At 44.4% G+C, this 26,402-nt stretch overlaps 2 protein-coding genes across 7 annotated transcripts; both read right to left on the bottom strand.

Moving 5' to 3' along the window:
* Window positions 1–596: 596 nt before the first annotated feature.
* On the bottom strand, window positions 597–5,260 carry ELAC1 (elaC ribonuclease Z 1). Of its 2 annotated transcripts, none has more exons than XM_082074117.1 (5): window positions 4,658–5,260; window positions 4,339–4,528; window positions 3,558–3,736; window positions 2,109–2,573; window positions 597–1,669 (listed from the first exon to the last, which is right to left on the bottom strand). In XM_082074117.1, the coding sequence occupies exons 3-5, from the start codon at window positions 3,712–3,714 to the stop codon at window positions 1,209–1,211; spliced, it is 1,083 nt and encodes a 360-aa protein (XP_081930243.1). In that variant the 5' UTR covers window positions 3,715–3,736; window positions 4,339–4,528; window positions 4,658–5,260; the 3' UTR covers window positions 597–1,208. The 2 variants fall into 2 exon arrangements, with proteins under 2 accessions (XP_081930243.1, XP_081930242.1); XM_082074116.1 differs by having other exon boundaries at window positions 4,467–4,528.
* A 1,535-nt stretch (window positions 5,261–6,795) lies between these two features.
* ME2 (malic enzyme 2) lies at window positions 6,796–26,192 on the bottom strand. 5 transcript variants are annotated; one of them, XM_082074112.1, is made up of 17 exons: window positions 26,087–26,151; window positions 24,960–25,131; window positions 21,956–22,086; window positions 17,975–18,108; window positions 17,186–17,335; window positions 16,040–16,115; window positions 15,434–15,595; window positions 15,008–15,111; window positions 14,595–14,704; window positions 13,524–13,621; window positions 13,166–13,279; window positions 12,968–13,082; window positions 12,347–12,489; window positions 10,263–10,365; window positions 9,755–9,825; window positions 9,072–9,170; window positions 6,796–8,736 (listed from the first exon to the last, which is right to left on the bottom strand). In XM_082074112.1, exons 3-17 carry the CDS (start codon window positions 22,061–22,063, stop codon window positions 8,587–8,589), a joined length of 1,737 nt encoding a protein of 578 aa, XP_081930238.1. In that variant the 5' UTR covers window positions 22,064–22,086; window positions 24,960–25,131; window positions 26,087–26,151; the 3' UTR covers window positions 6,796–8,586. The 5 variants fall into 5 exon arrangements, with proteins under 5 accessions (XP_081930238.1, XP_081930237.1, XP_081930239.1 ...); XM_082074111.1 differs by lacking the exon at window positions 24,960–25,131 and having other exon boundaries at window positions 26,087–26,192; XM_082074113.1 differs by lacking the exon at window positions 24,960–25,131 and having other exon boundaries at window positions 26,072–26,152.
* Between the last annotated feature and the right edge of the window lie 210 nt (window positions 26,193–26,402).

Below are 26,402 nucleotides of genomic sequence, written 5' to 3'. Positions count from 1 at the left end.
CACGAAGTGCTGGATCCATTTAACACGTTGCGGTTTAGCGTCCGTTCCCCCCCAAAATGTTCTTTCAATCAAATCTCGGCTCGTTCTACCTCAAGATCCCGATCGATACGTTTTTATCCTTAATAAAAAACGCATTAAGTCGTCGCGGTGACTTTGTGCCAAACGACCTGGACCAGAAATGGGCTTTTTAGAACGAAACCAGCCCAGCTAAATAATTCATGCGCTTTTCCTTGGAAATGAACGTAATTATGAGTAAATTATTCTTAAAAGTTGTGAGGTGGGTGTATATTCTAAATTTTTCTGCTCTTCCAATTAATTTAATTCAAGTCTCACCAGTTTGATGAAGCGCTTTAGTATCCAGACTTGAAGAGTGGACCTTGGCAAGAACAATGAGACAACTATAACTGGATTATAAAATATATTCATTTAGATCCTAAAAATATATTTAGGATGTTTGCAATCATTCCTTATATATATATATATATAGATACATATCTCACACTCTTTATTTATTAAGATTTAATTATAGCCCAGTCCGCCCTTCGCGAAGAAAACACGAATATAGCAAAATTATATTCAGGATTTAACTTGCTCACCTCACCAGCTTGTTCTGGGCGAAGCTTATCGCTGTATATAAATATATATACTCATATATATGCTATAAATGATCACGGTTTTGGTTTTTTGAAGCTTTGTTATCTTAAATTTAAAGCATTTGCCTTTGAAAACGCACCCGGAGGAACGATTTAGAAACAACGACTTGTCAAGATTTCCAAACGCTTTACTGGGTGTACAAACTTAGGGCTTTAAATGAATTATATTCAATTAAATTTCAATATTGGTTCGGACAGGAAGCCTAAATTGTGTTTACTGATGAGGAAACATCCTGTGGAATTGGAGAATTAGAACTCGACTCAAGCATAAAAACACCCCCAGTTACAAAGATTTGGCGGGGTTATAAATACTTCATTAATTCCAGTATAACAGTTCGAAAATTAAGTGTGTAAATTTGAAATAGATGTTATTCAAAGGCTTTTAACGGGCAGGATATCTTGAATTCTTAATAAATATCTTAAACCTCACGGGCTGAGGAGGTTTGTGCCGCCTTAACGCTCCCATTCTGGGGCGGCTCAGCGTCCGAACCCATCGCGAATTCATTCCAAATTCCAGATGTTTGCGCGTCCTTTTTTCCGGCTTTCCAAAAGCGGCTATTTTTCCTTTTTCATAGGAATTTCTATGGTCATAAAATCCTCGGCCAGCGTCACTTCTTGCCCATCCAACCCCAGCTCGGCCTGTCTCTTCATTTCGGCGACGTCCGCGTCTCCCTCCCCTCTGGGTTTGTATCGTTGACTGAAATGAGTCAACACCAGCTTCTTGGCTTCGCAGCGTTTGGCCCAAGCCGACGCCATTCTGGGGGTGCTGTGCCCGCGTTCTCGCGCCTTTTCCTCTTGGGTATCGTCCAACGTGGCTTCGTGTACCAGCACATCGGCTCCATAGCAAAGCTTGGCGGCCGCATCTCCCACCGGCCCCGAACAATCCCCCAAAATGCAGATTTTCCTTCCGGGAATCGCGTTTTCTAAGACGTCCGAAGGAGAAATTGTGACTCCGTTCTCCAGAACGACCGAGGTTCCGTTCTTCAGCTTCCCATAGAGAGGACCTGGTTGAACTCCTGGGAAATAGAGTCCGTAAGTATTAAGATTCGGTTTGAAAATCATCACGGGCTAAATACAACCTCGATATAAATAGCGATGGGTATTTCACATGAATAAAGAGCTCGTACCATCAGCAGGAAGCGTGTTTAAAGACAAGCTACGTCCTTCATATTAAAGTCAATACTCAGGACGCGTATTTTCCTCAAAGCTACTTTGTGCTTTTTAAACTTTAACGTCTGCACGCGGTTGCTTTTCCCTGCACGATATTAATGGGTATTTGTGATTCAGGTCGCTGCGTTGCTATGAAGTATGAAAACGTCTTTAATAGAAAAGGGAATATTGCATGTAAATGGATTATGGAGAGATACAGCAGGTCTAATTAGCTGCATTTGCGGAGTCACCGCTCACGCTTTTAGGCCTTTAAAACATTCAAAAGAGGGAAAATAAAGTAGTTACCAAGGTCTTTCAGCTTCTGGACGTTGAGTTTACCGGGCCGGGGCTTCTCTTCCACCATAAAGCCAAAGGAAGGGATGCGATGGAACAGGCGAAACGCTTTCACAACCAGTTGCTCATCCTCAAGCAGTAAGTAAGAGTTTTCTACTGGATCCAGGTGGAGAATTCGCCCTTGTGCACCTTGAGACACTTCATCTCCATCCAAGCAAGAGAAGTCTTTAAATTCCTCCACAGGGCATTGATCTGGTGTTGGTACCAGCTCATGAACAGCGTAGGGAAAGAGAAGCTGGGAGTGGGAGAGCTCCAGACTCCTCCGGATGAAATACCGCAGCCCTACGGGGCCGTAAATATCGAGCGGCGGTTTGCTTAGGTCGGGGTTAACTTGGAGACTAAGCGTGCACAGCAGGCCGGGAAGGCCAAAAATGTGGTCGCCGTGAAGGTGAGTTATGAAAATCTTGGTGATTCTGCCTGGCGATTAGAAAGAACAACAACAGAGGAAAATAAACCAACGTCAGAACAATTTGTGGCAAGAAGCGGGAAATAAAGGAGGGAAATGAAAATGAAATGAGTGTTGAAGAAACTAACACACAAGGTTTATGTTGGTGAAACTGGTCGAGAAAAGACGTCAGAGACAAAGGTTTTAGTCGCTTCGAAGCAAGACACAGAACAGAATCAACTGGTGACACCTGCAAAGAAACGCCACAAAGTATTTGCGCTTTGATACATCCCATGGAAACTAATGAGAAACCTGAGGTGGAATTTGTGTCTAGTTTTGAATTCCGCACATGAAATGATCATAAATAAAAGAAAATAAACATCCGGGTTTGATTTCAAAGTCCATTAAAAAGTTTTTCGTTGATAATTCCATCTTTATAACTCGAGAGTCCAAAGGCTGCAAAAGCACAGTGACTGAAGGCAAATCTGCTTGCTATTTTATTGCCAAAATGGAAGTTAACACGAATACGCGCTGCTTGAAAATAAAAGCACAATATCTATTGAAGACTCGCAGCGGGTACTGTCTAGAGCTGCCTTCAGACAAATACAAACCATGCCGGTTTACAGCTGGTCTGTGGCCCGACGTTTGAAATCGCAAAGCCCGAGAAATGAATTTAGGAGAGTTTGGTTCTCACAGAATCAGAGAATGTCAGGGATTGAAGGGACCTTCCTGGCCACAAGGGCCCAGTGCTGGCTCATGGTCACCCTGCTGTCCCCAGGACCCCCAGGTCCCCTTCCCCTACGCTGCTCTCTAATAGCTCATTCCCCAACTTATGCTCAAATACAGCTCTTCACCAAAGGTCAATCGAGGATTTCTGCGCGGCAGGTTCGGCAACCGCGCCTTCAGATGCTCAGGCGTGTTTAGCGTGTATTCAAATAACACCAGCGCAACGCGTTTCGATCCCACGAAATTGCTTCCCCGCTCCCCTCGTCGCAAAACCTTTAGTCGGCACAAACCTGCTCTGAGGTGGCTCCTCATGAATTGCGTTTGCGTCCCCTCCCCGCAGTCAAAGAGCCAACACTCCCCTTCCCGGCGAAGCACCAGGGCCGACGCTCCTCTTGTCGGAGAGGGATACGCCGAGCCTGTGCCGAGGAACGTTATATCCATCGACATTTTAAATACGTCGGTGCGGCACCTGAAAGGGAGATTTCGAGCCCCTGAACGTACGTATTTATGCCGGGAAAGAAACAAACTTCTTTACTTTCAGCGAACATAATTTAATGTGACAATCAAATTCCCTTATAAAATAGAAACAAAAGCAGAGTGGGATGTGATTTTCAGACAACACAATATTTACGAGCAGCAGTTTTACATCAAAGGAAGGTTGCAAACATGCAGCCCAAAGTAAGACGTGACCATAGCTCGTTACCTAAAGAAACAGCCCTATCCAGCTGGAAACGCTCTGAGCTTTAAACCCACCATTATTTCTTCCTTCTTCGCGTTATTTAAGCTTCGAATTTTCCCCTAAAAACCGTTTCAGAACGAGCGGCGCCAAACTGCCGCCATTTAACCGCTGTTACTGGACACCAAAGGGAAAGATTCGCACCCCAAAACAACATCAGCGACCACGACAAGACCCAAATTATTTTGCCTTCGCCACAGCATCCTCAAAAGCAACAGATGTTTTACTTCTCACGAGTGTTGAAGTGAAAATTAAGTGCTACCAAACCTTCACACAGCCCGAAAGCTGCAGAAGGATCTATACAATGAGCTGCCATACTCTAGTTATTTATGTACCTGCTATATTGTCCGGGTTGGTCTATAGGAGCAGAAAATCCACATTAAGAGCAGAATCTCCCTGAGCACAACTCTGATGCTTCTTGCCTTATGGGATGCGCTTCAGCCTTCCCAGGTTTAATTCCTACCTTGTTTTCAGATGTATTTCTGCCTCGTTTCAAACTCCAGGTGCCTCAACAGCTTCAGATACCTTTCAAGAAAAAGAATTACTGTTTATGACACTGAGTTGATTTTAGAGGAGCTGCCACAGCTTTACAAAAGAGAACAGACCTTTCCCTGAGGGTTCTCTGAAGAAAAATGAGGTGCAAGGTGTAATTACCTGAATTGGGAGATAACAGGGGGGGGAGAATGCGTTTATCACATCCCGAAAAGGCAGAAATACACATTTTGCTTCCTTTTCCTCACTGAAGAGCAGATTGCCAACTTCTCAGCTGAACCAGCCTCAGGATTTATGCTGGGAATTTGTGTCCGTGAGGCGGGGATATGAGAACCAGCCAGAATACTCTGACCCCCCCCTCAAACACCTCGCAGCCGCCCGAGGTGGAGCGGGGGGTGGGAGGAGAGGACACGGCTGATTTAGTCAGAAAACGCGGCAGGAATAGGCCCGACCCGCAGGCCCGGAGCCCCGGCCTCGCGTAGCCGCCCGCCCCGCCTACCTCCCCCCGGCGGCGGCAGGTGGAGCCCGCGCTGCGCCGCTCGGAGCTCCCGGCTCTCCCGGCCCCGAATGGCGGGCGGGGCCCCGCTCTGCCGGGCGATACCACAAACCGCCCTCACACTCAGGTGTTTTCCCTCAGCTATTAAAATACGGATGTAGGTCCTCGAGTCTTTTAATAAAGAACCTCTTTAAAAGTGCTGTAAAAGAGGCAGATGTCCTAGAAAACCAGTTGAAGAGCTAAAAGTTGAATAGCTTTAACTACAGCCTCAGTATGTTTTGTTTGCTGAGCATTTGAAAAGAGATAAAAAGGGGGAAAAAAGGTAAATATCAGCAGTGGTGCAGGTGATCGCATACCAATTCTGTATAGGTAAAGTGTTATTTTTTTCAGAATAAACAAAATCAAATGTAACTTAGGCAAAGAGAATACATTTTACTAAGAAAATAGAGGACCAGGACACACATTTCTGTAGAGTTACAACAGTATAAAGGAGAAAAAATTAAAAGAACACCCAGTTAACACAATAAATACAATTTCAGTTACAGCTGAGCAATGATCGTCCCAGATAATTCAACACCGGAGATTTCTCACAAGCACTGCAGTACATTTATGTTTATTTATGTACTTTAGATACCTTTAAGACAGAAATAAACGTAAATGATTTTGACATTTCTTCACAAACTGGCCATGTTAAAGCATCTTTATTTCCATTTTATTGGAAAGGAACTACTTAAAGGATGGAGAAGTCCAAGTCAAGAGCACATCTGCAGGCTTTGCAATAGCACGGTAATTATTTTGGGAGTAGGTAGGTCAAGGTAGATCCACACAAAATTAGCCGGGAACTGAATTATATCGCTCAAATTCAGCTGTCGGGTGGGTGCAATTAGAGCTTTGCTCTACATTTTCTCCTTGCTCTGGTGTTCCACGGAACACCAGCCTCTGCTTGTTACGAAACGCGATAGCAGTCTTAAAAAGAGTCCAAAAATAAGAGTGGTTTTCTTAAATTCGGCAACCAGCACTTATATATTTTTCCAAGCTGATCTAAGAGCGGCGTAGATACGTTTATGTGAATGACAGTGGCTTAAATCCGCCTTGGAAGTCAAAAAGAGCCGGAGTAAATGGAAGAAGCCACCTTGGATTTACTCAAGCCCAGAGTCAGCTGGATAATCATGATCCCCGCTCTCCTCAAGGAGTAGTCGCTAAATAGGGCTGCTAATTAAAAGCTAAATATCGTTTAACTTCACAGTTGAGTGAACAAACAGCACAAAGACGCGCACCTACCACAGGAAACCTGTTGGACGCCGACCTGCACGTGAAGCGTCGCTTCGGTTTAGGCTTGGAAAACCAACGCGACAACACGAAATGTCACCGTTTGGGATCTTAAGGAAGCAAAGCTTGGATTAGTCCTCGAAAAGACCGAGGTATTGACCTCCGTGCGGGTTTCTGATCCTCTCAAGAGCATCCAGAAGCTTCCTCATCGAAGAGACGTGGAATATAGATTTCTACACCATTCGGAGGACAAAGGTCACCCCGGTTGGGTGAAGAGTTGGAATCTACTCATCCTTTAGGTGGTTTATTTTATAAAGAACAATAGAAGTTGAACTTATATTGTGTAACATTACAAAATGCATCCCGGTGACAACTTTTTCCCCTAAGAGAACTTTCTGTATTAATAAAGATCGGAAATAAACCAGCAAATAAGAATCAGGTTAAGTAAGCAGAAAAAGGATTCTGCGGTTCCTCGGTAAGCGGCAGCGCTAGCAATTAATCCAAAGCTTAATTAGATCTGAAGAATCCACACAACTGAAGATGAATCGATGGATTTTATTAAGAAAAATCATCAAACTGAATAGATGGATGCAGAATTTTATTTTGTAAGACAGTGTTATATTTACGGACCGACTGCCCGGCCTCTGTGATCATTCTCAGCCGAGACACCAGATCAGTGCACGGGGTATTTTGGTTACTCATCCGCCTAATTAGCACGTCGGCAGAAACGAAGAAATGTGCGTTCCCAATAGATTTGAATCCAACGATGCGAACTCCACGGACAAAACGCAACGGGCTTCAGCTAGAGCTGAATTTTCAGGAGGTAACAAGAAGTTGTCCACGAAATAAATAGTTGCTCCGGAAGACCACAGGTTTAAATACGATACAAAGCAGACATAGCAAAAATAGATGAAAAAAAAAGCATTCTTTGTAAAAACATCATATGTGTGTGTTGGTCTTTTTTTTGTACATATACTTACATATACAAGTTGCAAATCACGTACGTTGCCCGATGGATTTGGAGCCCCGTCGGACAGCGCTTTACCACAGTTTGGATACGCGGCCTTTTCCCCACATGGCTATTTTTCTATCTTTAGATAATCAGTCTTCCCAAAGTTTTTTATCATTTATCATTTATCATTTTAAAAGCAGAACTGTAAGCGACACAAACCATATCCCTGTTCTATTTTGGGCCTGTTTTGTGGAAAGTGCGTTTTCCACTATAAACAAGGGGGTAAAATCCCCACCAAACTTTCCTTCTCTTTAAATCCCGGCTGCAATTTTGCCAGCGTAGCCCTCAAAATGGATATGAACGCAATGAAAAGGAATGCAGGTCGTGGTTTGTATATCAACCGCGCGGGACTTGTCATTGCAAGGGAAAAATTCAACTTGCAATTTTGGATTTTACACAAAAAAACGCCACGAATTAAACCCGTTTTGGCTTCGGGGGGTTTGTTCGAAGCGGCGAGTGCATTGAGGAGCTTTTGTCATGAAAACGTCGTGCGAGTGGTTTTGCGAGAACACGATGTGCAAGGGAGAAACCAATTTAGAAACAGAACCTTTAAAAAAGTAACAAATAAACCAACAAAACGTTGGTAAATCACCTTGGAGTCCGTCACAGAAAACCCCTCAAGGATTTCCGTAGATTACTCCGGATCCTGCCTTGACGTGATATAATTTATTACACAACGGAGGAGCTTTGTTGTTCAGAGCTATTAAGTGATTAATCTAATTTGCAAGCTTTCCAAGGATCATTTTTCCTGATTACGGGCGATGAAAACGCGACGTACAAACGCTGCTGATTCTCCGTGTGCACATCGCGCTGCTCCTCAAAACTCAGCCAAACAAAGAGGGGAAATCTCGACACGGGCATTTGAAACAAAAAGCTCATCAGACTATCAAATTTATCTTAAAAGTCTCTTTTTTTGCTCATTTTTCGGGATAAACGCTCCCTGGCGACGTCACGGAAAACGCAGCGTGACAACAATCGGATCATGAGAAGACGGATTATTAAAATCTATAGATCATCATCAAACGCGCGTAGCTAAAATATTCATGGAATTCTTTAGTGTGGGGTCTAAGCTAGAAATGCCGTGTCGTAATTTAAGTTAATTTTGGAGAGCGCTCTCATTCCTGTGACCGATATTATCACCCATATGGTTGGATGATAATTGGAGAGATCTACGGCAAGTGAAAAACGGGGGGAAATAAGCCAACAAAATGAGCCAAAATAAAGTACAGGACTCAAAGCTCATGATTTGAATTGGTCTGAAAAAGGGATCCCTGCAGAGTTAGAAGATACAGCCTGAGGAGCGCGATGTTGCCATCAGTGAACCTTCGATTCGGGCCAGTCGTACACGTCTGGCATGAAGGATTCGTATTCGTAGGTCCAAACCTTGGAGCGAATGTAACGGTTCTTGTCTGCAGGCTCGGGGTAATGGAAAGCCATGTTGTTGGCGTATAAAAACTCCATAACCTGCAAAGTTAAAACCAGCGGGCAACTTTGTGCCTTTAATTGCGTCGGAATCTGCGCTCCCGCTGTTTAGGACTCGCCAAGTGGGTAAAGACAAACGCCAAAGTGTTTTTACCATTCCTGGTGTCTTACCAGGGAGCGGACAACTTAATTCTGTTCATCAAAACACCGTAATCTGGGCCCATCACCAACCAAAAGCAGCCAATGAACGCGTGATTTTTATAGTGTCTCTTATTAAAGGCACAAAGAACAGGGTGTTTCGCACCCAAGGTTCTTACTGTGCAATTCAGCGAGTTCATGGACGCATAAAACAGTTCAATTTTATGGTTCGCACTCACCTTAACGGCAATATAAATAGAAACTTCCCTGATATTAGACAGCGGAGGATAAAGTCTTCCTTGCGCGAGTTCTTCATCCGTCAACTGCTCTGCCAAGGCCTGAGGTAGAAAAACAACCAGCTTCTAGTGGTTGAATCCCAAACGAGATCAATAAGATGCTAAAAAGCATGTTGTAAGTATTATAGTGCTCTGAAAGCACTCGAATAACGCAGCCAAAATCTTACAGTTATCAAAGATCGGCTCCGCAATGTGTCCATATCAGCACATTCAGCTTATAAACACTTAGCAAAATAAAACAGTATTTTTTTGGAGGCTGAACTACCCATAACCATGAAAATTAGAAGAATATAAGATTCATGTGTGTTTGGCCAGTTGATTTGGTTGTATTTCCATGTGGAAACAGAAATCCAACCAAACCAATAAACGGAACAACCAATGAATGGAAAAGCAGGAGAGGACGGAACCACGACCACACCCTCATCACCAAACCCAGCGCGGGGCGGGAGGAGGCGGCGACGGACGTATCGAAACATTTCCTATTTAGTTTCTAAAGGAAATTTGCAACAGAAGCTGCTATTTTTCACCGAAAATCTATTTGGTTTTCACCGAGGGGCGATCAAACCAACGGGAAACCCCAGAGTTTCGACCCATCGTGCCCCAACGTTTTCCGTTGCCACACTTACCTTAGCGGCCTCTAGGAAAACCTTATCGCTAATATGTCGCACGCTGCTGAGGATCACGGCCAGAGCCACGCCTGCAATACAATTAATGCCAATTAGGGCCACGGCATTTCCAAATACGCAGCCGAGATGCCGCGAGTCGCCCAGAGTGTTATTTTTATCTAGATCAGGCTTTGGCTACCAAAGGTCAGACCTTGTGGCCCCTTAAATCTGGGATGCTGTGATTTTGATGTCTATTTTCTCCCTCCTCCCGCAAAATAAGTAGAAGAACCCAAAATGCAGCAGCTTTCAAAGCCTTTAATACGAAACACTCTTTTGTTTTAGTGAGCTCACTGTGTGCATGTCACATCCGTCCTTATTTGCCTTCATTTATTCTTCTGAGTTCTCGGCTTTAAATGCTGGTGACAACTCTTCATGCTGCTCCGCTAACTGTTCCTAATATAGCGATGGAACCAAAGAAGTGCGAATAGCCTGAGGTTCAAGATTTAAAGGAGATCATTCTATTTATTACCTGGAAATATATAAGCATTGTTTCCTTGGCCTGGTTTGAAGGTCCGTCCGTCCGGCAGAGTCACCAGCTCGAAGGGGCTGCCGCTGGCAAACAAGCAACGGCCCTAAGAATCCAAAGAAATCAAGTATTTGTGTGTTAAACCGTGATTAAAAGCATCAATCAGCACAAGTCCCACGACCATAGGGACTGTACGAAGGGTCTATTTACCCTTCTTGTGAAAAAGGGGTTTAATCAGCATGAAATATTAAAATAAATAGAGAATTTGGAGCATCAAATAAACCCTCGACCAAAGGCCAAGGACCAAAAGGCGACGAAGATTAAAACACAACCAAAGCCCACGCGATACCCAGTGGTGCTAAAGCATCGTCGGGGTTTTACAGGTGCCATCTAGTGGAAAAATAATAAGGAATAAAAGATAAGTGATAATATTTTCGTTTCCTTACTGACTTCCTAAGATTCTTTTAGCCTAAGGTTTTATATCGGTCAGGATTAGGCTGTTCCTAAGGCCTGGAGACACATGGGGCTGATAAACTTTATTAGTTAAATGACAAAGTCAAGTCACTGAGGATCTTCTAAGTAATTAGTGTAACTTAAAGGGAAGAACATTATTAATTTTCAAGGGTGAACTATAGATAAGCTGAGTATGTTGCATTATGAAAACAGACATTAGATATGGAGAAGAGCCTGAAGACTCACCAACGGTACAAAATTTATTAATAAGGCCTGGAATAAAATTACACCTGTTCATTTACTGTAAAAACCGCAAGAAATAATGAGGCTGGTCTAATAGTGCTGCTGGTCTCCTTCAGTCCAAGATGCCTGTAGATCTTACGTTTATTTATGCCAGCTAAATGATTAAAATTAGAAAGTCTTTTAATGAGCCCCACACCTGGAGTTTGCAGGCAGGGGAGAGAACACAGAAACCTGGAGCCTACGATGTAAAGAAAAGGCATTTTCAGCCAAAATGTTCAATTTAGTGCTCTGTCTGCCTGCTGCTCCCTTGTTCCTACCTCCTTCCCTTCCGGTTTTCTTCAAAAATGATGAGTTTTATATAAAAAGTTGTGCAGGAGGTGTAGGAGACAGAGATGCTGTGAGAGGGGAACAGGGCAGAGAGACACCCCTGACCCTGACAGGCAGCACAAGGGTCACAGTTAATAGAATCATGGAATCGTTTGGTTGTAAAGATGCTCAAGATCATCAAGTTCATCCATTAACCCACCCCTGGCACTGCCCCATGTCCCTGAGAACATCATCTGTGTGTATTTTCAACCCCTTCAGGGATGGTGACTCCACCACTGCTCTGGGCAGCCTGTTCCAATGCCCCACAGCCCTTTGGGGAAGAAATTGTTCCCCACATCCAACCTCAACCTCCCCTGGCGCAACTTGAGGCTGTTTCTTTGTGTCCCTGTGTCCCCTCAGCTCCTGTTCTCCAGCTGAACCCCCCAGGTCCCTCAGCTGCTCCCATCACACTTGTGCTCCAGCCCCTTCCCCAGCTCTGTTCCCTTCTCTCAACTTGCTCCAGCACCTCAAGGCCTTTCTTGTGAGGTGATCCCGCCACCCCTCTGGCCACCATTTTGAGCCCTGAGGTGATTCTGGTGCCCCCAGGGCCGCCATTTTGAGCCCTGAGGTGATTCTGGTGCCCCTGGTGCTGCCATTTTGAGCCCTGAGGTGATTCTAGTGCCCCCAGGGCCACCATTTTGAGCCCTGAGGTGATTCTGGTGCCGCCATTTTGAGCCCTGAGGTGATTCTGGTGCCCCTGGTACCACCATTTTGAGCCCTGAGGTGATTCTGGTGCCACCATTTTGAGCCCTGAGGTGATTCTGGTGCCACCATTTTGAGCCGTTTCCTCTCATCCTGCCACTTGTTCCTTGGGAGAAGGGACTTAGCAAAACGTCATTCTTTGAAAATCAACACTTCTTTTCAAACCACCTCCATTTATTTTTGCCAGAAGCCAAGAAACCTCTGCATTATTCTGTCAGTAAGCCCACGTACTAATCAAATCATTTGAGTCCTTGCGTTCTGCCGCTCGGCAAACAGTTCTATTGCTCAGCGCCAAGAGGAGGACATTTCTAAATGTGACATACCTCTGTCAACGTATACGCTTCCTCTGCTGTGCATTCCGCTTTCACCGTGGGGTTACTCAGTGCAAATATGATGGGGCGCTCATTGATAGAGGCCATCGCTTTAATTACGTCCTGAGAGAAGAGCCGCCCAGCTCCCGCGACTCCTGAAGCAAAAGTAAAATAGAATCAATATTTGACCCCCTTGGGACAGGTGACAGTAGATTCACTTCATGTCACCCTTAAAGACTCGGAACGAAGCATTATTTTATATGATTTTCTGGGGATTAATCGGTGTAAAGAACGCTTATCGCTGCTCTGGGTAAGAAAGCGGGAACTCCATGCTCTCCCCATCTTTAGTTGGGTGTTATGGGTATTTCTGACCCCACACAGGTACAAATGCAGATAAAAGGTCACAAATTCAGGGTAGCTGCTCAGCCAAAACCCTTTTATTTTCCAAATAAATCAGAGTTGTACCAGGAAATCCCTGTAATCCTATCCAACCTCTGTTATAAATCGATACCTACGTATCTCAGTGGTCTAATAGGTATGAAATATCTCCTTCCAGATTCTGCCCAGAAAAGCCGACTGCAAATTAAATCAAGCAAACGATGGGAAGGCAGAAACAAAAATAACCTTACTTACCGATGATAGCCGAAGGCCGAAGTACATTCACCGCCTCTACAAATGTCTTTGGTATCTGCTCTGGAGCCGGATGCGTAAATGGTTCTTGATTGGAATCGACCTTTTGTTCTCGGCCCTGTGGATAAAAAGGCGATTCTTTTATGATGGGGACATAGAAAGCAGCGTAATGTGGTATTTCAAGGCATGGTGCATCCCCACCTGAACCAGTAAACCGTATTTGTCGAACATCCATATTCTCCCGTAGGCTTCCTCAGCAGAAACTCCGCTTTCCATCATGGCCATAACGATGAGGTTTGCGATTCCCAGGGCGGCCTTGGGGATAAAAGGACTTTTAGTTTCGAACGAGTCACAAAAGAGGTTTGTTATCTTGTTAAGAACACCAGAAAAATCATTTAACCACTTTATGCTTCTCTCCCCGATGCATTTAATGCTTTGTGTTAATGTATTTCAGCAATGTTCTGCAATGGAATTCAGACTGTGAACGTCCAGAAATCCTATAGAATCGGAAAATTTCCAGTTTAATGTCTTGTTGTTCTGGAGTTTTAAGCAAACTCACCTCTCCTGCTCCAAGGAACAGCACTTTCTGCTCCGCAAGTGGTTTTCCTGTGGCTTTCTGTGCTGCCAACAGTCCCGCCAGGGCCACTGATGCCGTCCCTGGAAAAACAGAACAGATCAGCAAATTTGCTGCTGACACCAAGTCGGGAGGGAGTGTGGAGCTGCTGGAAGGCAGGAGGGCTCTGCAGAGGGATCTGGAGAGACTGGAAAAATGGGCCCATTGCAATGGGCTGAAGTTCAACAAGGCCAAGTGGCGGGTGCTGCCCTTTGGCCACAACAACCCCCTGCAGCGCTCCAGGCTGGCACAGAGTGGCTGGAGAGCAGCCAGGCAGAAAGGGACCTGGGGGGACTCATGGACAGGAAGCTCAACAGGAGCCACCAGTGTGCCCAGGTGGCCAAGAAGGCCAATGGGATCCTGTCCTGGATCCAAACCAGCGTGGGCAGCAGGACAAGGGCAGTGATCCTTCCCCTGTGCTCTGCATTGGGGAGGCCACCCCTGGAGTATTGTGTTCAGTGCTGGGCCCCTCAGCTCAGGAAAGAGATTGAAGTGCTGGAGCGGGGCCAGAGAAGAGCAACAAGACTGGGGAAGGGACTGGAACACAAGCCCTATGGGGAGAGGCTGAGGGAGCTGGGCTTGTTTAGTCTGGAGAAGAGGAGGCTTAGAGCTGAGCTCAGCACTCTCTAGAACTACCTGAAGGGCAGTTCTAGCCAGGTGGGGATTGGGCTCTTCTCCCAGGCAGTCAGCAATAGGACAAAGGGGCTTAAACTTAAATTTAGGCTGGAGATCAGAAAGGAATTCTTTACAGAGAGAGTGGTCAGGCATTGGAATGGCTGCCCAGGGAGGTGCTGGACTCACCGCCCTGGAGGTTTTTAAACTGAGCTTGGCCATGGCACTTAGTGCCATGATCTAGTCAATGGGCTGGAGTTGGACCAAGGCTTGGACTGGATGATCTCTGAGGTCCTTTCCAACCCAGTCGATTCTGTCATCTCAGGAGATCTGAACCAATCCACACAGCACGTTATGGTTTTACACGTGTTTTTTGCATCTATATGAAGCATGTAAAGGACATACCTTGAATATCATCGTTGAAGGTACAATATTTCTCCCGGTATTTTCTTAAAAACCGGAACGCATTGTGGTTTCCGAAGTCTTCAAATTGGATAAGCGTGTTCTGGCCGTACCTGGGGAACGGGGCAAATATTCCTATCACAAGACACGTAAAGAAACACAATCCTTTTAAAATAAACCCTGCACGTTTGGAAAGAGGACGCCCTCAGGCCTTTCCCTGCTTCAAACAGCTCCATTCTGTGAATATTTAACTACAAGCACGTTCCAGGTCATGGAAAATCACTACAGAGCCGCGTCTTTTGACTTCTAGTCTTACTCTTATTCCTTAAATGATTATTTCAAGGCCAGTGTGTTATTTATTCTTTATTTCCCAGCAGTTTTGGCCATAATTCCATGTAGAACATTCGGTGTTGTACCTGTCTGTAATGGCTTCCATAAATTCATCAATCAGGTCATCGTAGACCTGCGAGCGATCCCTTTTTTGGTACAGGCCCATGTAAAATGGATCTTTTAGAAGCGTCTGAAAGAGAAGAAAATGAAGGTAGCAGCAGAATGAATCGCTTAATACGCGAAGCGGAGTTCACCGTAACACCTTGCGCACCAAAAATACCGAATTTATAGCCTCCAGTCTATATTAATGCTCAGTAATTTCAGCTGGTGATGGCAGCTCTTCAAATGGACCAAATCGATACTGCGAATGAAACGCTTTAAGAAATGCTTTAAAACATTTCCAGTTTCTTAAAGCCAAGTCGGCCTATTTTATAGTGTTCCAGTGTTTCAATGACTTCCAAACGCATCATTTCGCTGACAAACCAACGGGCGGTTTTCGATCCCGAACTCACGGTGTTATCCGTTCCAACATCGATACAGACGGGCAAGCATTTATCTGGATGAATTCCCGCACAGGCCGTATACAAACACAGTTTTCCTACTGGAATTCCCATCCCATATACGCCGAGGTCTCCAAGACCCAATATTCTTTCTCCATCGGTGACAACGACAGCCTGAAAACAAAAGGTACAGTTATAAATCTATAAACTTCAGAGCAATATTAATTGTGGGTTTTTTCCAGATGAAAATTCAGGTACGTTTATACAGTCAAATAATGATTTACAGTTTATACAGTCAAATAATAGATTACAAGGAATATTTGACTCGAAGCAATAATGCTGAATGTTAGAGTCTATTAAGCTGGGTTTAGGATTTCTACTTGTAAATTTAAAATGTCATTAAAAGTTTCAAATCAGCATCACGCACCTCATCTCCCTTTGTGCTTCTCGACCCAACTGGGTCATACAAATTTTAATGGCACATGTTCGTTATTATCTTAATTAGATGCCATCATCGATGCATTATTTAGTATTTACACTTGCGTCAAATACTAACGAAGCTTAAGCAGCTCAACTGAGATTAAATAGGACAATTAAAAAGATATTAAACAGTGGTACCTTAACATCGTTCTCCGGCCAGTTGTTCACAATTGACCTTATATGACCTCTGTCTGAGATCGAAATAAATAATCCTCTGAAAGAAAGAAACCAAGAAATATTTTAGAGGTGACGATTAGAAATTTCAGTTTTCTTCATTAAACTGAATGTCAAAGAGTAAATACCCCCCTGTAAGGGTATGAGAAGGGAACATGATGCTAAGCCTGGCTTAGTGAGCTCGGCTCCCAAGGAACAAGCGCCGGGATGAGAAGAAATGTCCTCAAGTTGCGCCAGGGGAGGTTGAGGTTGGAAATTTGGGATAATTCCTTCCCCAAAGGGCTGTGGAGCATTGGAACAGGCTGCCCAGGGCAGTGCTGGAGTCACCATCCCTGGAGGGGTTGAAAATACACACAGATGAGGTTCTTAGCGATGTGGTTTAGCGTTGGGTTGCGGTTGAACTCCATCTTGAGGGTCTTTTCCAACCAGAACGATTCTGTGGTTCTACGGTTTAGTGGTGGACTCGGTTGTGTTGGGTTAACGCTTGGACTCAATGATCTTCAAGGTCTTTTCCAACCAAAACGATTCTCTAATCCTATTTTGGACGCAACGAGCGTTTCTGAGTGTTGAGATTGACGATGCTCTTGTATTTCTCAGAGTGATTAACTCCGGTTCCGCTGCTGTATCTTCAGGTTCCTCCTGTGGTCTTGTGGCTCTTTGTTGAGCTGTCCTGGAGAGCTCAGGTGGCATTTGGGGCAAAAGGAGCTGCTGCTTTGGTGGATTTGATGATCTTGAGGGTCTTTTCCAACCAAAACGACTCTATGTGGTGCTTAGGGACACGGTGGCCTTGGCAGCGTTGGGTTAATGGTTGGACTCAATGATCTTAAAGCTCTTTTCCAACCTAAACGATTCTCTGATTCACTGCAGAACATCCCAATAACATTTCCAGCCCTGGGATGCTTTGTCATCAGCAGAAACACGTTGGTCGCAGCTTTGATTCTGCTGGGACCGCGTTTAAGCTGAGCTTCCTCCAGCAAATCCGCCATAGGGGTTTGTGCGCGCTCGTGTTCCTGCCCCGAATTGGCGCAAGTCTTGTGTAACTGAGTCCAAATGAAAACATTTACAAGCAAAAAAAAGAAGTGATAAGCAAGATATATGTGTTATCCTTACTTTGGTCTCCTGAAGATGTGTCCATACTGGGAGCAGGCCAGGCCTACGGTTGGTGTGTACACAATCGGCATTAACCGCTCAATATCGTCTTGTAATACCCTATAGAATAATTTTTCATTCCGCTCTTGGATTCCCATGATGTAGATATACCTGAAATCAAGAAAAACCAACAGAAAACCCCCATTTATTTCACGTTTATGCTTATTTAAAACAAAACACTGGCTGGGACATACCATGCATGCTAACGAGTTAATGCATAAACAGGCATTGCGATAATGCAATATAATAAAGATAACGCACGGATTTATTGCGGGACGCGGCTGGGAGTCTCGTTACTGTTAAAAACAATTATCAGCGGAAGAATTTTTCATCCAAAAGAAGTCAGGTCCTGTTAATCTTAAAATTAACCCAGTTCTAAAACAAATTAACTCCTTTTGAAGGACTTCGGTGTGGAAGTTAAAGCTGCATTTTTCTAATCTACCTATCGATATACCATCTATCAATTAATCATCTATCAATATACCATCTATCAATTAATACTCAGCTTCGCTGACCTGATAAAATACTCAAAATCCTTCCCGTTTCTTCACGAAAATCAATAAACAACAAAATAAATTGATATTCATGAACTACGCATCACGAGACTCCAAATTCTAACCCTGTAATTCCCTCCTAGTGGGATTAATAATGCACGATGGATGAAACCTCCAACAACTACAACCCCCAGTGAGGGCATAAAAACCTCGTTTGATTATCCTCGTGCTATAATTTAAAGCAATTTCCATTTACTTTTCCAAGGGGTCCGTCATTTTGGCCAAATTCTTATGGAATCGTAAGGCCTGGATGTCTTGCGTCTCTATTTTAGGAGGTAGGAGCCCTTGCAAGCCGAGCATCTGCCGTTCGTGTAACGTGAAGGCCATACCCTGCGAATGAGAGAGAAATAATTAGCGTTTCTAATTATCATCTAATTTTATTTGCTATTTCTGACCAGCTGCTGCGTCCTCTAATCATGGCAGGTGCCCCATTGTAGAAAATTATCTATCTATCTATCTATCTATCTATCTATCTATCTATCTATCTATCTATCTATCTATGATACAAAAGGTTGACCTTTATATTGACCTTCATTATATAATTATATCATTAAATATAGAATTCAAAAAACCATAATTATCATATATTTTCACTTCTGTTTGAAGAGACTTTCCCATGTATTTGTGTCACGCTCATCATCATAAATCTCGAGTTTGGAGGCTCTGCTTCATATAAATCAGCGTATTTGACTGGTTTTTAACTAATAAAATTACTCCTTCGGCAAAAATATCATTAAAGAGATTAATAATTTGTATAGCATGTTTCTCTTTGCTTATTTAAATCACTTTTAATATTGTTTCGACTACGCAGCCATCCAGCTGCTCTTCCATACTAACTCCCCATCGTGATTTAGTTTATTCCCATTTTTCCAGTCTATAGACAACTTGGATTTGCAGAGCTACAAGAACATGAACCACAGTGGATTTTTAAGTGGTATTAAGCCGTAATACTGTAATAATTTCAATTTAAGTCACTTTTTGGTGTCCTTTGACCCACGGTACAAGGTGTCCTTTCTCTTAGCGTTATCCACTGACTTTCACTGCAATTAATTTCCTTAATCCTCTTTACAGCTCAGAAAAACCAGGTGTCCTCTCAAAGGCGGACGGAAGAGAAAACCCAGCGCACTTCAAAGGCCGCAAATTAATTCATTCGGACACATGGAGACATTGATTGCAACAAGAAATTAAAAAATAAGGTCAGTAAAACAAAGCGTTGACAGTTCTTGTTTAGTTAAGACGAGCTCAAATGGAATCATCGCATCGCGGGCTTTTAATCCACAGTTTGTACTGGCACTGAGAGCTCGGTTTGGTCTGAACTGAGCTCTGCTATGCAAAGCAAGTGGTTATAGAATTTGGAAATCTCCTCTGATTTCTCCCCTCCTTCATTTTTTAAATTCAATTGCATATCTTTATTCTTCCCGAAACAGAATCATATATATATACCGGAGGGTTTGGATGATTCAATCTGTGAAACCACCCAGGTTACTAAACTTTCCAAGATCTCTACAGGCAAAGACGCCACCGGTTCTTGTACCACCTCCGGATGTGCGGAACGACCTATAAATCAGTACAAAAACCCAAAACCGGACTTAACTAACCCAGTTTAATGAGGCGCAATATTACCCGCCACCTTTGGCACTTATGGCACCTTTTCAGCGAGGCGATAAAAGCCGGTTACAGATTAAACAGCCCCGTCTTTCCGCGTTTAATTCCCTTTAAAGCACGCAGATCTCTAGGTATTTCTACCTTTCGAAATTCAATGTAAATCTTCGATTTCTAGCGCTTTCTAGGATCTTTATTGACGACCGATTGGCAACTGCTGGGGGGATTTCAAGCTCTATCCTATTGATTTTGTCCAACTCGCTTGAACTTTGGGTTGGTTTTATTTTTGTTGGGTTTTTAATCTGAATCTGAAACACGTTGTTCGGATATTTGGCGGGAGCCAGAGAAGTCGCGTCCATCTTCATTAATAGAACAATTAAACAATTTAATCTCGCCGCATTTCCAAGCATTCGGGAAGGTGTAGATGACAATAAATTGGGCTGAAAAAGCTCAGAATGAATAGGGATAAAACTGTGATTTATGGTCTATAAGCTGGGACAGTTCTCTGGGATTAAACCGCCGCTTGTGACCCCGCCAGTGAATTAAATTTATCATGTATTCCTGCACAAAAGTGCCCAAGCATATGCATATATAGAAATATTTGTGTATATATGTGTGTGTTTAATCCTATAGAAGCTAAAAATCTGGGAGGTGTTGGCAGTACAGGGGAATGATATTAAAGAATGAACTAATCAAAGAGTATTGAGGCATCGAGTAATAGAAAAGGGGGTAATGGAACCAACTGGACAAAATACAGACGTAGAAAAGTCGCCAGCTAAAATACAGACAGCGCCACTAATTATTCAGAGCAACTAATTTTCTGCAAGCACAAAGAAACTCAACTTATGAATAATGTTCCAGGGTGAAGATCAAGACTATTCATGGTCGAAGGGTCAGGGATCATCTAGGAGAAGAAATCCCGGTCCTTGAGTGAGAAGCTGAAGCATTCTCGCTACATAAATAACATTTTAATTGCCGGCGCTAAACAAATTAGATTGTCCAAAGAGCATCCCAAACGCCCAACGAGCTCCAAATGCTGCCAGCGGAATAAAAGGTCCTGGAGCCAATTAAATGTAACTCAAATCCCTGCAGAAATCAAACATCATGGAAGACAGTAAACACGCACGGATGCCAGCGATGCAGTTACAGCGTGTTCTGCGATTGTCTGGCTGCGACATCAAGGGCGTTACCGATATAGCTCGTGACCTTTTTCCGAGCCGCTCTGACAATAAACTGAGTTTCAAGCCTAAAAACCTCAACCAGCCCATGTAGGCGGAGTACAGACCTGAAGGAGACAGGTAAGGATGGGGGAAAAGATTAAAATATGTGTATTTTATATATATATTGCACTGTGAGCAAGGAGAACACAAAGCACTTTGCACCATTTATTCATTTATTGGGTTTGTTGCGTAATTGGCACTTGAAAAAAGCTTCCAGGGCTTGAAATCATTTCCACCGGCACAGCCAAGTTGTTTAGAGCCCCGAAAAGTCTCGAGATACTCTGATAAATCACACCAATCTATTCTTCTCTCCTTCTCCAACATGAGAATCCCCATTTGATTTTCACAGTCGGGCTCTAACTTTCCCAGCTCGCTCTTCACAACCTGCGTATTGAGGCATCGTGCAAGAAATGTGACTATAGGTCTATATTTTCCTCTTCTTCCCGTCTTTTCAGGACATTTGGGAATCATTTTTTGCCAAAAAAACACATTGGAGTCAAACATTTAAGAAAAACAGGATAAAGTTATGCAAGTCCAGCTCCGATAGCTCAGGAAATATTGTTAGAGGCAGCTCAATTTGTCACCTTTCTTGGCCACTTTAGCCAGCTCAGCTCAAATATCAAAAGGCCTCGTCTCGTTTCTTAGGCGGTTTAGTTTACGCGTTAATTGTTTCGCTATTTTTAAAGGGATCAAAATTGGGGAAACAGCAAAACTTTTGTGAAGGGAAAGAATAAAAAATACACTTTCCCAAGAGAAGTTGCGACGCATGGAATGAATATAATGTTTATTTGCCAGCTGAGCTCCATTCAAGGCTTATTTTTAGATGCTCTCTGCCCGAGTCTCTGCACGGGGATGTTTTTTTATTGATATGGCTCAGGCCCAATTCACAGTCACAGACTGAGCGGTGAACTAAGACTAAGCAAGACTGAATTCACAATTAACCTTTGCAAGCTACGAACTTAAGGCTTTTCATCCGCCAAAGCTTGACTTGGATTCCACCAGCCCCAAAATGACGCCGGTGAGGAGCAAGAATTCTTCATTTGATAGAAAGAAGCGGCCGCGTTGTGGAAATCGCTGTGAATTACACAGAATCACAGAATGGACTGGGTTGGAAAAGACCTCCGAGATCATCAAGTCCAAGCCTTGGTCCAACTCCCGTCCATTGACTAGATCATGGCACTAAGTGTCTAATCTCAGTTTTAAAACCTGCAGGGTCGGTGAGTCCAGCACCTCCCTGGGCAGCCATTCCAATGCCTGACCACTCTCTCTGTGAAGAATTTCTTCCTAATCTCCAGCCTAAATTTCCCCTGGCAGAGTTGAAGCCCGTGCCCCCATTAAATAACGGCGCTACAAACCTTGTTGGTCCGCGGGTTTAGCATCAGCGGTTTGCCCTTCTCTTTGGTGTGTGCGCCACGCCGCGCCATCGCGCAGGGACCGGCGGCCGCTCGGAGCCGAGAAAACATCGTTTCTTCCTTTTCTACCACCCCTGGGAAAAGGAAAAGAAAAGAATTCAGAGTCACGTTGCTATTTGGTTTCAAAGAAATAGGTATGTGGTGGATAAGACGCTCTTAATGGTGATAATAACCCAAAATTGCCTTGTAGGAAAGGTTTTGACAATGGGGAGTAAATATCGCACAGTGAATTCCACCAGCAAATATTAAGGAAGCTTCTGTGGTGACCTGTGCGACTGGCACCGGCGCAAATACCGGGGAGGACACGATGACTTGGGCAAGAAAATTGCAGCCGAGTTGCTCCAGTAGCCTCTGGGCAATTAAACCTTGTGGGCTGGGCAAGAGAAAAAGAAACACCAGCTATTATAACATTCAAACTACAGTCGAACAGGATGTAGAATGAAAACCCAGAAGCAAATTTACACATAATCAACTTTTAGCCTGATCTTCCAAGTTGCAACCTGAGGATTTTCTATCCGAGCATTAGAAGAACACGCAACATTTAATATCTTTTATTGTCGGTTATATCCCATTTTCTCTTCTACCCGTTATAAAGCAGCGCTGATAATCAGCGGGATCCTTTTTGCTTAGGTCTTGTAGTTGAAAAAAGTTCTACTTAAACTCGCTGTGTTTCTTTGTTTTGTGGTTAAGAACATTAATTTACTGCGTGGAGACATGAGGAATGGAAACCTTGCCAGCGCTACAAACAAATGTTGCTTATAACACGATAATTCCACCCTAAACCAGCCAGCAGTGGCCTAAACCCAACCAGAACTAAGGGCTGCTGAAAATCAGGATCAGAACAGCAAAATTAAATCAGTGCTGCAAAACAACCGGCCTTTAGGAACGGTAAATTCGGTCTTAAGTGGTTTTCATTCTGGGTTTGATATCGTTAGGCGATCACGGATCCATCTCTATACATACAGGTGAGGTTAAAAATGATGCGTAATTTGAACAAGGAGTTCAAAAGTAGGCCGAGCATCACCGCACCTTATCTTAATGAAATTCAAATTACTTCCTCGCAACTAATGAGCATTTCAAGACTGTGGCCCAGATTTCTCCTCGTTTAATCAATTAACTCTCTAATCAACGAGAGAAAAAGACTTAGAAGCTCCGTGGTGACAAGAACAAGCCACCTGCCCAAACCCTTTGGATTTAAGGCCTCGAGAAGGAGGTTTTTAAGGAGATTAAAGCGTTGGGTGACGCCGCTTTGCGTTTTTAAGTGGTTTATGGTGGGGTTTGTAGAGGTCAGGCTGGAGACGGTGGTGGCTTAAGCAGAAGAAAAAGGAATTAGGAAGCAAGCAGAGGAATTGAAAGAGGAATAAAATTCCTGCTAAAAAACACGTCAGCACAACCAAAACAAGGACTTACGTTCTTCTCGTAGTGCTTGACAACAGTAAGGACTAAAGAAGCCTGCGTGCACCACTAAACTGCTAATTTTTGGCTAATTACCACGTCCACGCTGCGTCGCGATTTAAGCCAATTAAACTCTCCGGCCCAGCGGACAACGGGTCGCGTCTGTGCCTTATCAGGAGGCATCTGGCCAGGTCAAACTCATCACCAACAAGCACAAACGCCCTTATCTAGGAGCAAACGTTTCGCCGCCGCGATTCTGGACTCGTTAAAATTGCAAAAGCCGCTCGGAAGGGAAATTTCACCTGACTTTTTAAAAGGGACGTCGCTCAGAGGGTCGAGACGCTGATTAAAGCGAGGTCCTTCCTTCTAAGTAGCATCTCTTACCAGCAACTTGATGACTTTGCAGCCTAGAAATATATGTCACTGAAATCCTGTGTAAATAAACAGTTCCAGTCGTCCTTCCGTGCACAGAAACGACCAGGACCTATGAGTTCAAAGCAGCTTGTTCTTGACAACACAAATTGGAATTATTCATTCCAGACCATATAGTTCGCATATAGTTTCTAATATTTAAACCATATAGTTTCTAATATTTAAGGCCCCTTCCTTTTTTATTTGGTTGCTTTGGTGGGGTTTTTTGTGGCGGTGCTTAAAGATGTTATTTTCTCTTCTGTAGCCACATCAATCTATCCAGTAATATACACTATCCCAAGCCTGGTGTAGATGCACCACTGCGCTCTAGTCTCTAATTAATTTTTAATAAAGAGACAAGCCTGGCTTAGCCAAGTATGACACAAAGCAGGCACACGCGAGCTGGCTTCATCACTTCAGGAATGATAAATTATTACATTAGCTCTAAACGATGAGACTTCTGCTTCAAGAAAGCAACATTTCCCTGTGCCCCGCGCTTTGCGGATCAAGGGGATAATTCCGCTTTATATCGGGAGCATCCCCGCGCAAACTCATTTTAAATGACGTTTCTAACGTAGCTTGAGATCTGCAGGTTCTAAGGAACGAACATCTGGGGGGTGTCACTAATAAAACGCTTGGCAGCGGTAAGCGGGTCATATTGAAACTGCTTTTCTTCCCTTTTATTCAACAAGGAGAAAAGTTGCTCGGAAGGTTCTTAAGTGAATAAGTTCACAACTTGAGGGTTGAAACATTCCACCCCCAGTAGTAAAGGTAAATGCAGCTACATAGACAGGACAAAAGCTTTTCCTGCAGAATCCTCGGAATGATGTGGAAATAAACAGAAAGCCACTTTATTCCAGAGAACTGGTACCCACCTGTATTAGAGCTGTTTATTACAAACTCCAGATTGTTTTGGATAGAAATTAAGAGAGAAACGAGGATGTTCCAACATGCTTACAAAAGGGAGAACCCTCAGCCATAAGCACGAGCTGCTGGCTAATTCAGAATTAATCACCTTTAGCGACATATAAACCTGTCAACCCCTTCTAAACCTCACTGGGCGCTAAACGTTGGACTCCTCAAAATCTTCCTGCTGAAATCCCAGAAGAATCTGAAAAACTATGTATATATAACTAGTTACCAGCTCCTTCTGTTGCGATAAAGGTGCTGCCACCCGTAGTAAGGACGAACGTTGGATTAGTACACACTGAAACACGGCGCACGACCACGCGTTTTGGCAGCTTCTGTCTTAGTTTACGGACCGAACCAGCTTTGAATCTTTTCTGCGTTCACGCTGCTGACACAGTTTTGTCCTGGGCACGGAACACACGTTTGCTCTTAAAATAAATGCTGAGTAAATTTCTATAGAGCAAACAGCATCCACACACAGATTACTTGCAGTTTCAAATCTTGGTGTATATATATATATATAAAAAGAGAGAATTTCCCTTCACTGTTCACTAACTTGTTGGAATTAAGAACACAGAGATAATTAACAGCCAGCTCGGCCGCAAGAGCATCCTGTTTTATCAACCCCTTTATCCACACATGTTTTGTTCTCCAAGTATTTAGAGATTTGTGCCACAACTAACACACCAGGGACCATTTCCCGGCCCCGCGACGATGGCGTTTCCAACAGCCGCTTCTTCCAACAAACGGCCAAGACGCAAAACCCGAGGACCACGGGTCTAAAATAAATAGAAACTACAAATACCAGGCGGCGTTTCCCCTTCGGCAGCTCCGGCGCTTCGCAACTTTGGACTTTATAGGTTTTAAGGCCACAAGAGTGAGGAGCTGGGGATGTGGGAAGTCGGGTTTGTTCTCTGGTGGCGGAATTTGTCACCCATTTTGACAGCTGGTAAACACACAGCGGGTAAAGCGCCGCACGGCCTGGTTCGCCCAAAGCCAAACAGCCGCCCTTGGTGCTTCCCACCTGCCGGTGTCCCCCGGGGGGGTTCCCCGCAACAGGCCCAACAAACGGGGTTTGGGGGGGTGGGGAAGGGCGAGTTGCAGCTTTGCTGTGACCTCAATGGGCGGCAGGGCCGCGGAGCTCCCTCCATCCTCCGGCCCCTCGCTCCCCGCGGCCCCTCCCGGCCGGGCCCGCCCGGTCCTGCCCCGGGGCACCGAGAGAACGGGGTCTCCTCACCCTGGCTACACGTAGGGCCCGGGGGGGGAGACGTTTCAAAACGCCCCCGGGCGACGCGTGTGGGAAGAGACACCTTCCGTCCGCCACTGCAATTTTCAAATTGTTACCAGAGCGGGATCTACCTCCTCCTGCAGCTGCTGCCCTCTGAGTGATGCTGGCCGAGGAGCTGTTTCTATTGTGCAGCCGGAGCTCCGTCCGCCTCGCAACCCAACACTGAATGGAGCAAACAAGGAGGCACCAGGGAGGGACACCCCAGAGGGCGGGGCGTTCCCCGTGACTGACAAGGCAGCGCAGCCAATGAGACGGAAAATTCCCACCGGGCCAAAGCGGCGCTCAGCCAATGAGATATCCTTCCTGCGGCTCCCCACCCTGACAGAGCGGATAGATGGCCAATCAGCGAGGAGGGGGCGGGGCTTGGGGTTGTGTGAGGGAATGGCG

The sequence above is a fragment of the Streptopelia decaocto genome (genome assembly GCF_964273445.1).
Source record: "Streptopelia decaocto genome assembly, chromosome: Z".
NCBI classification, from domain to species: domain Eukaryota; kingdom Metazoa; phylum Chordata; class Aves; order Columbiformes; family Columbidae; genus Streptopelia; species Streptopelia decaocto.
The sequence above is the reverse complement of the archived record's forward strand: the minus strand, read 5'-3'. Positions and strand labels throughout refer to the sequence as shown.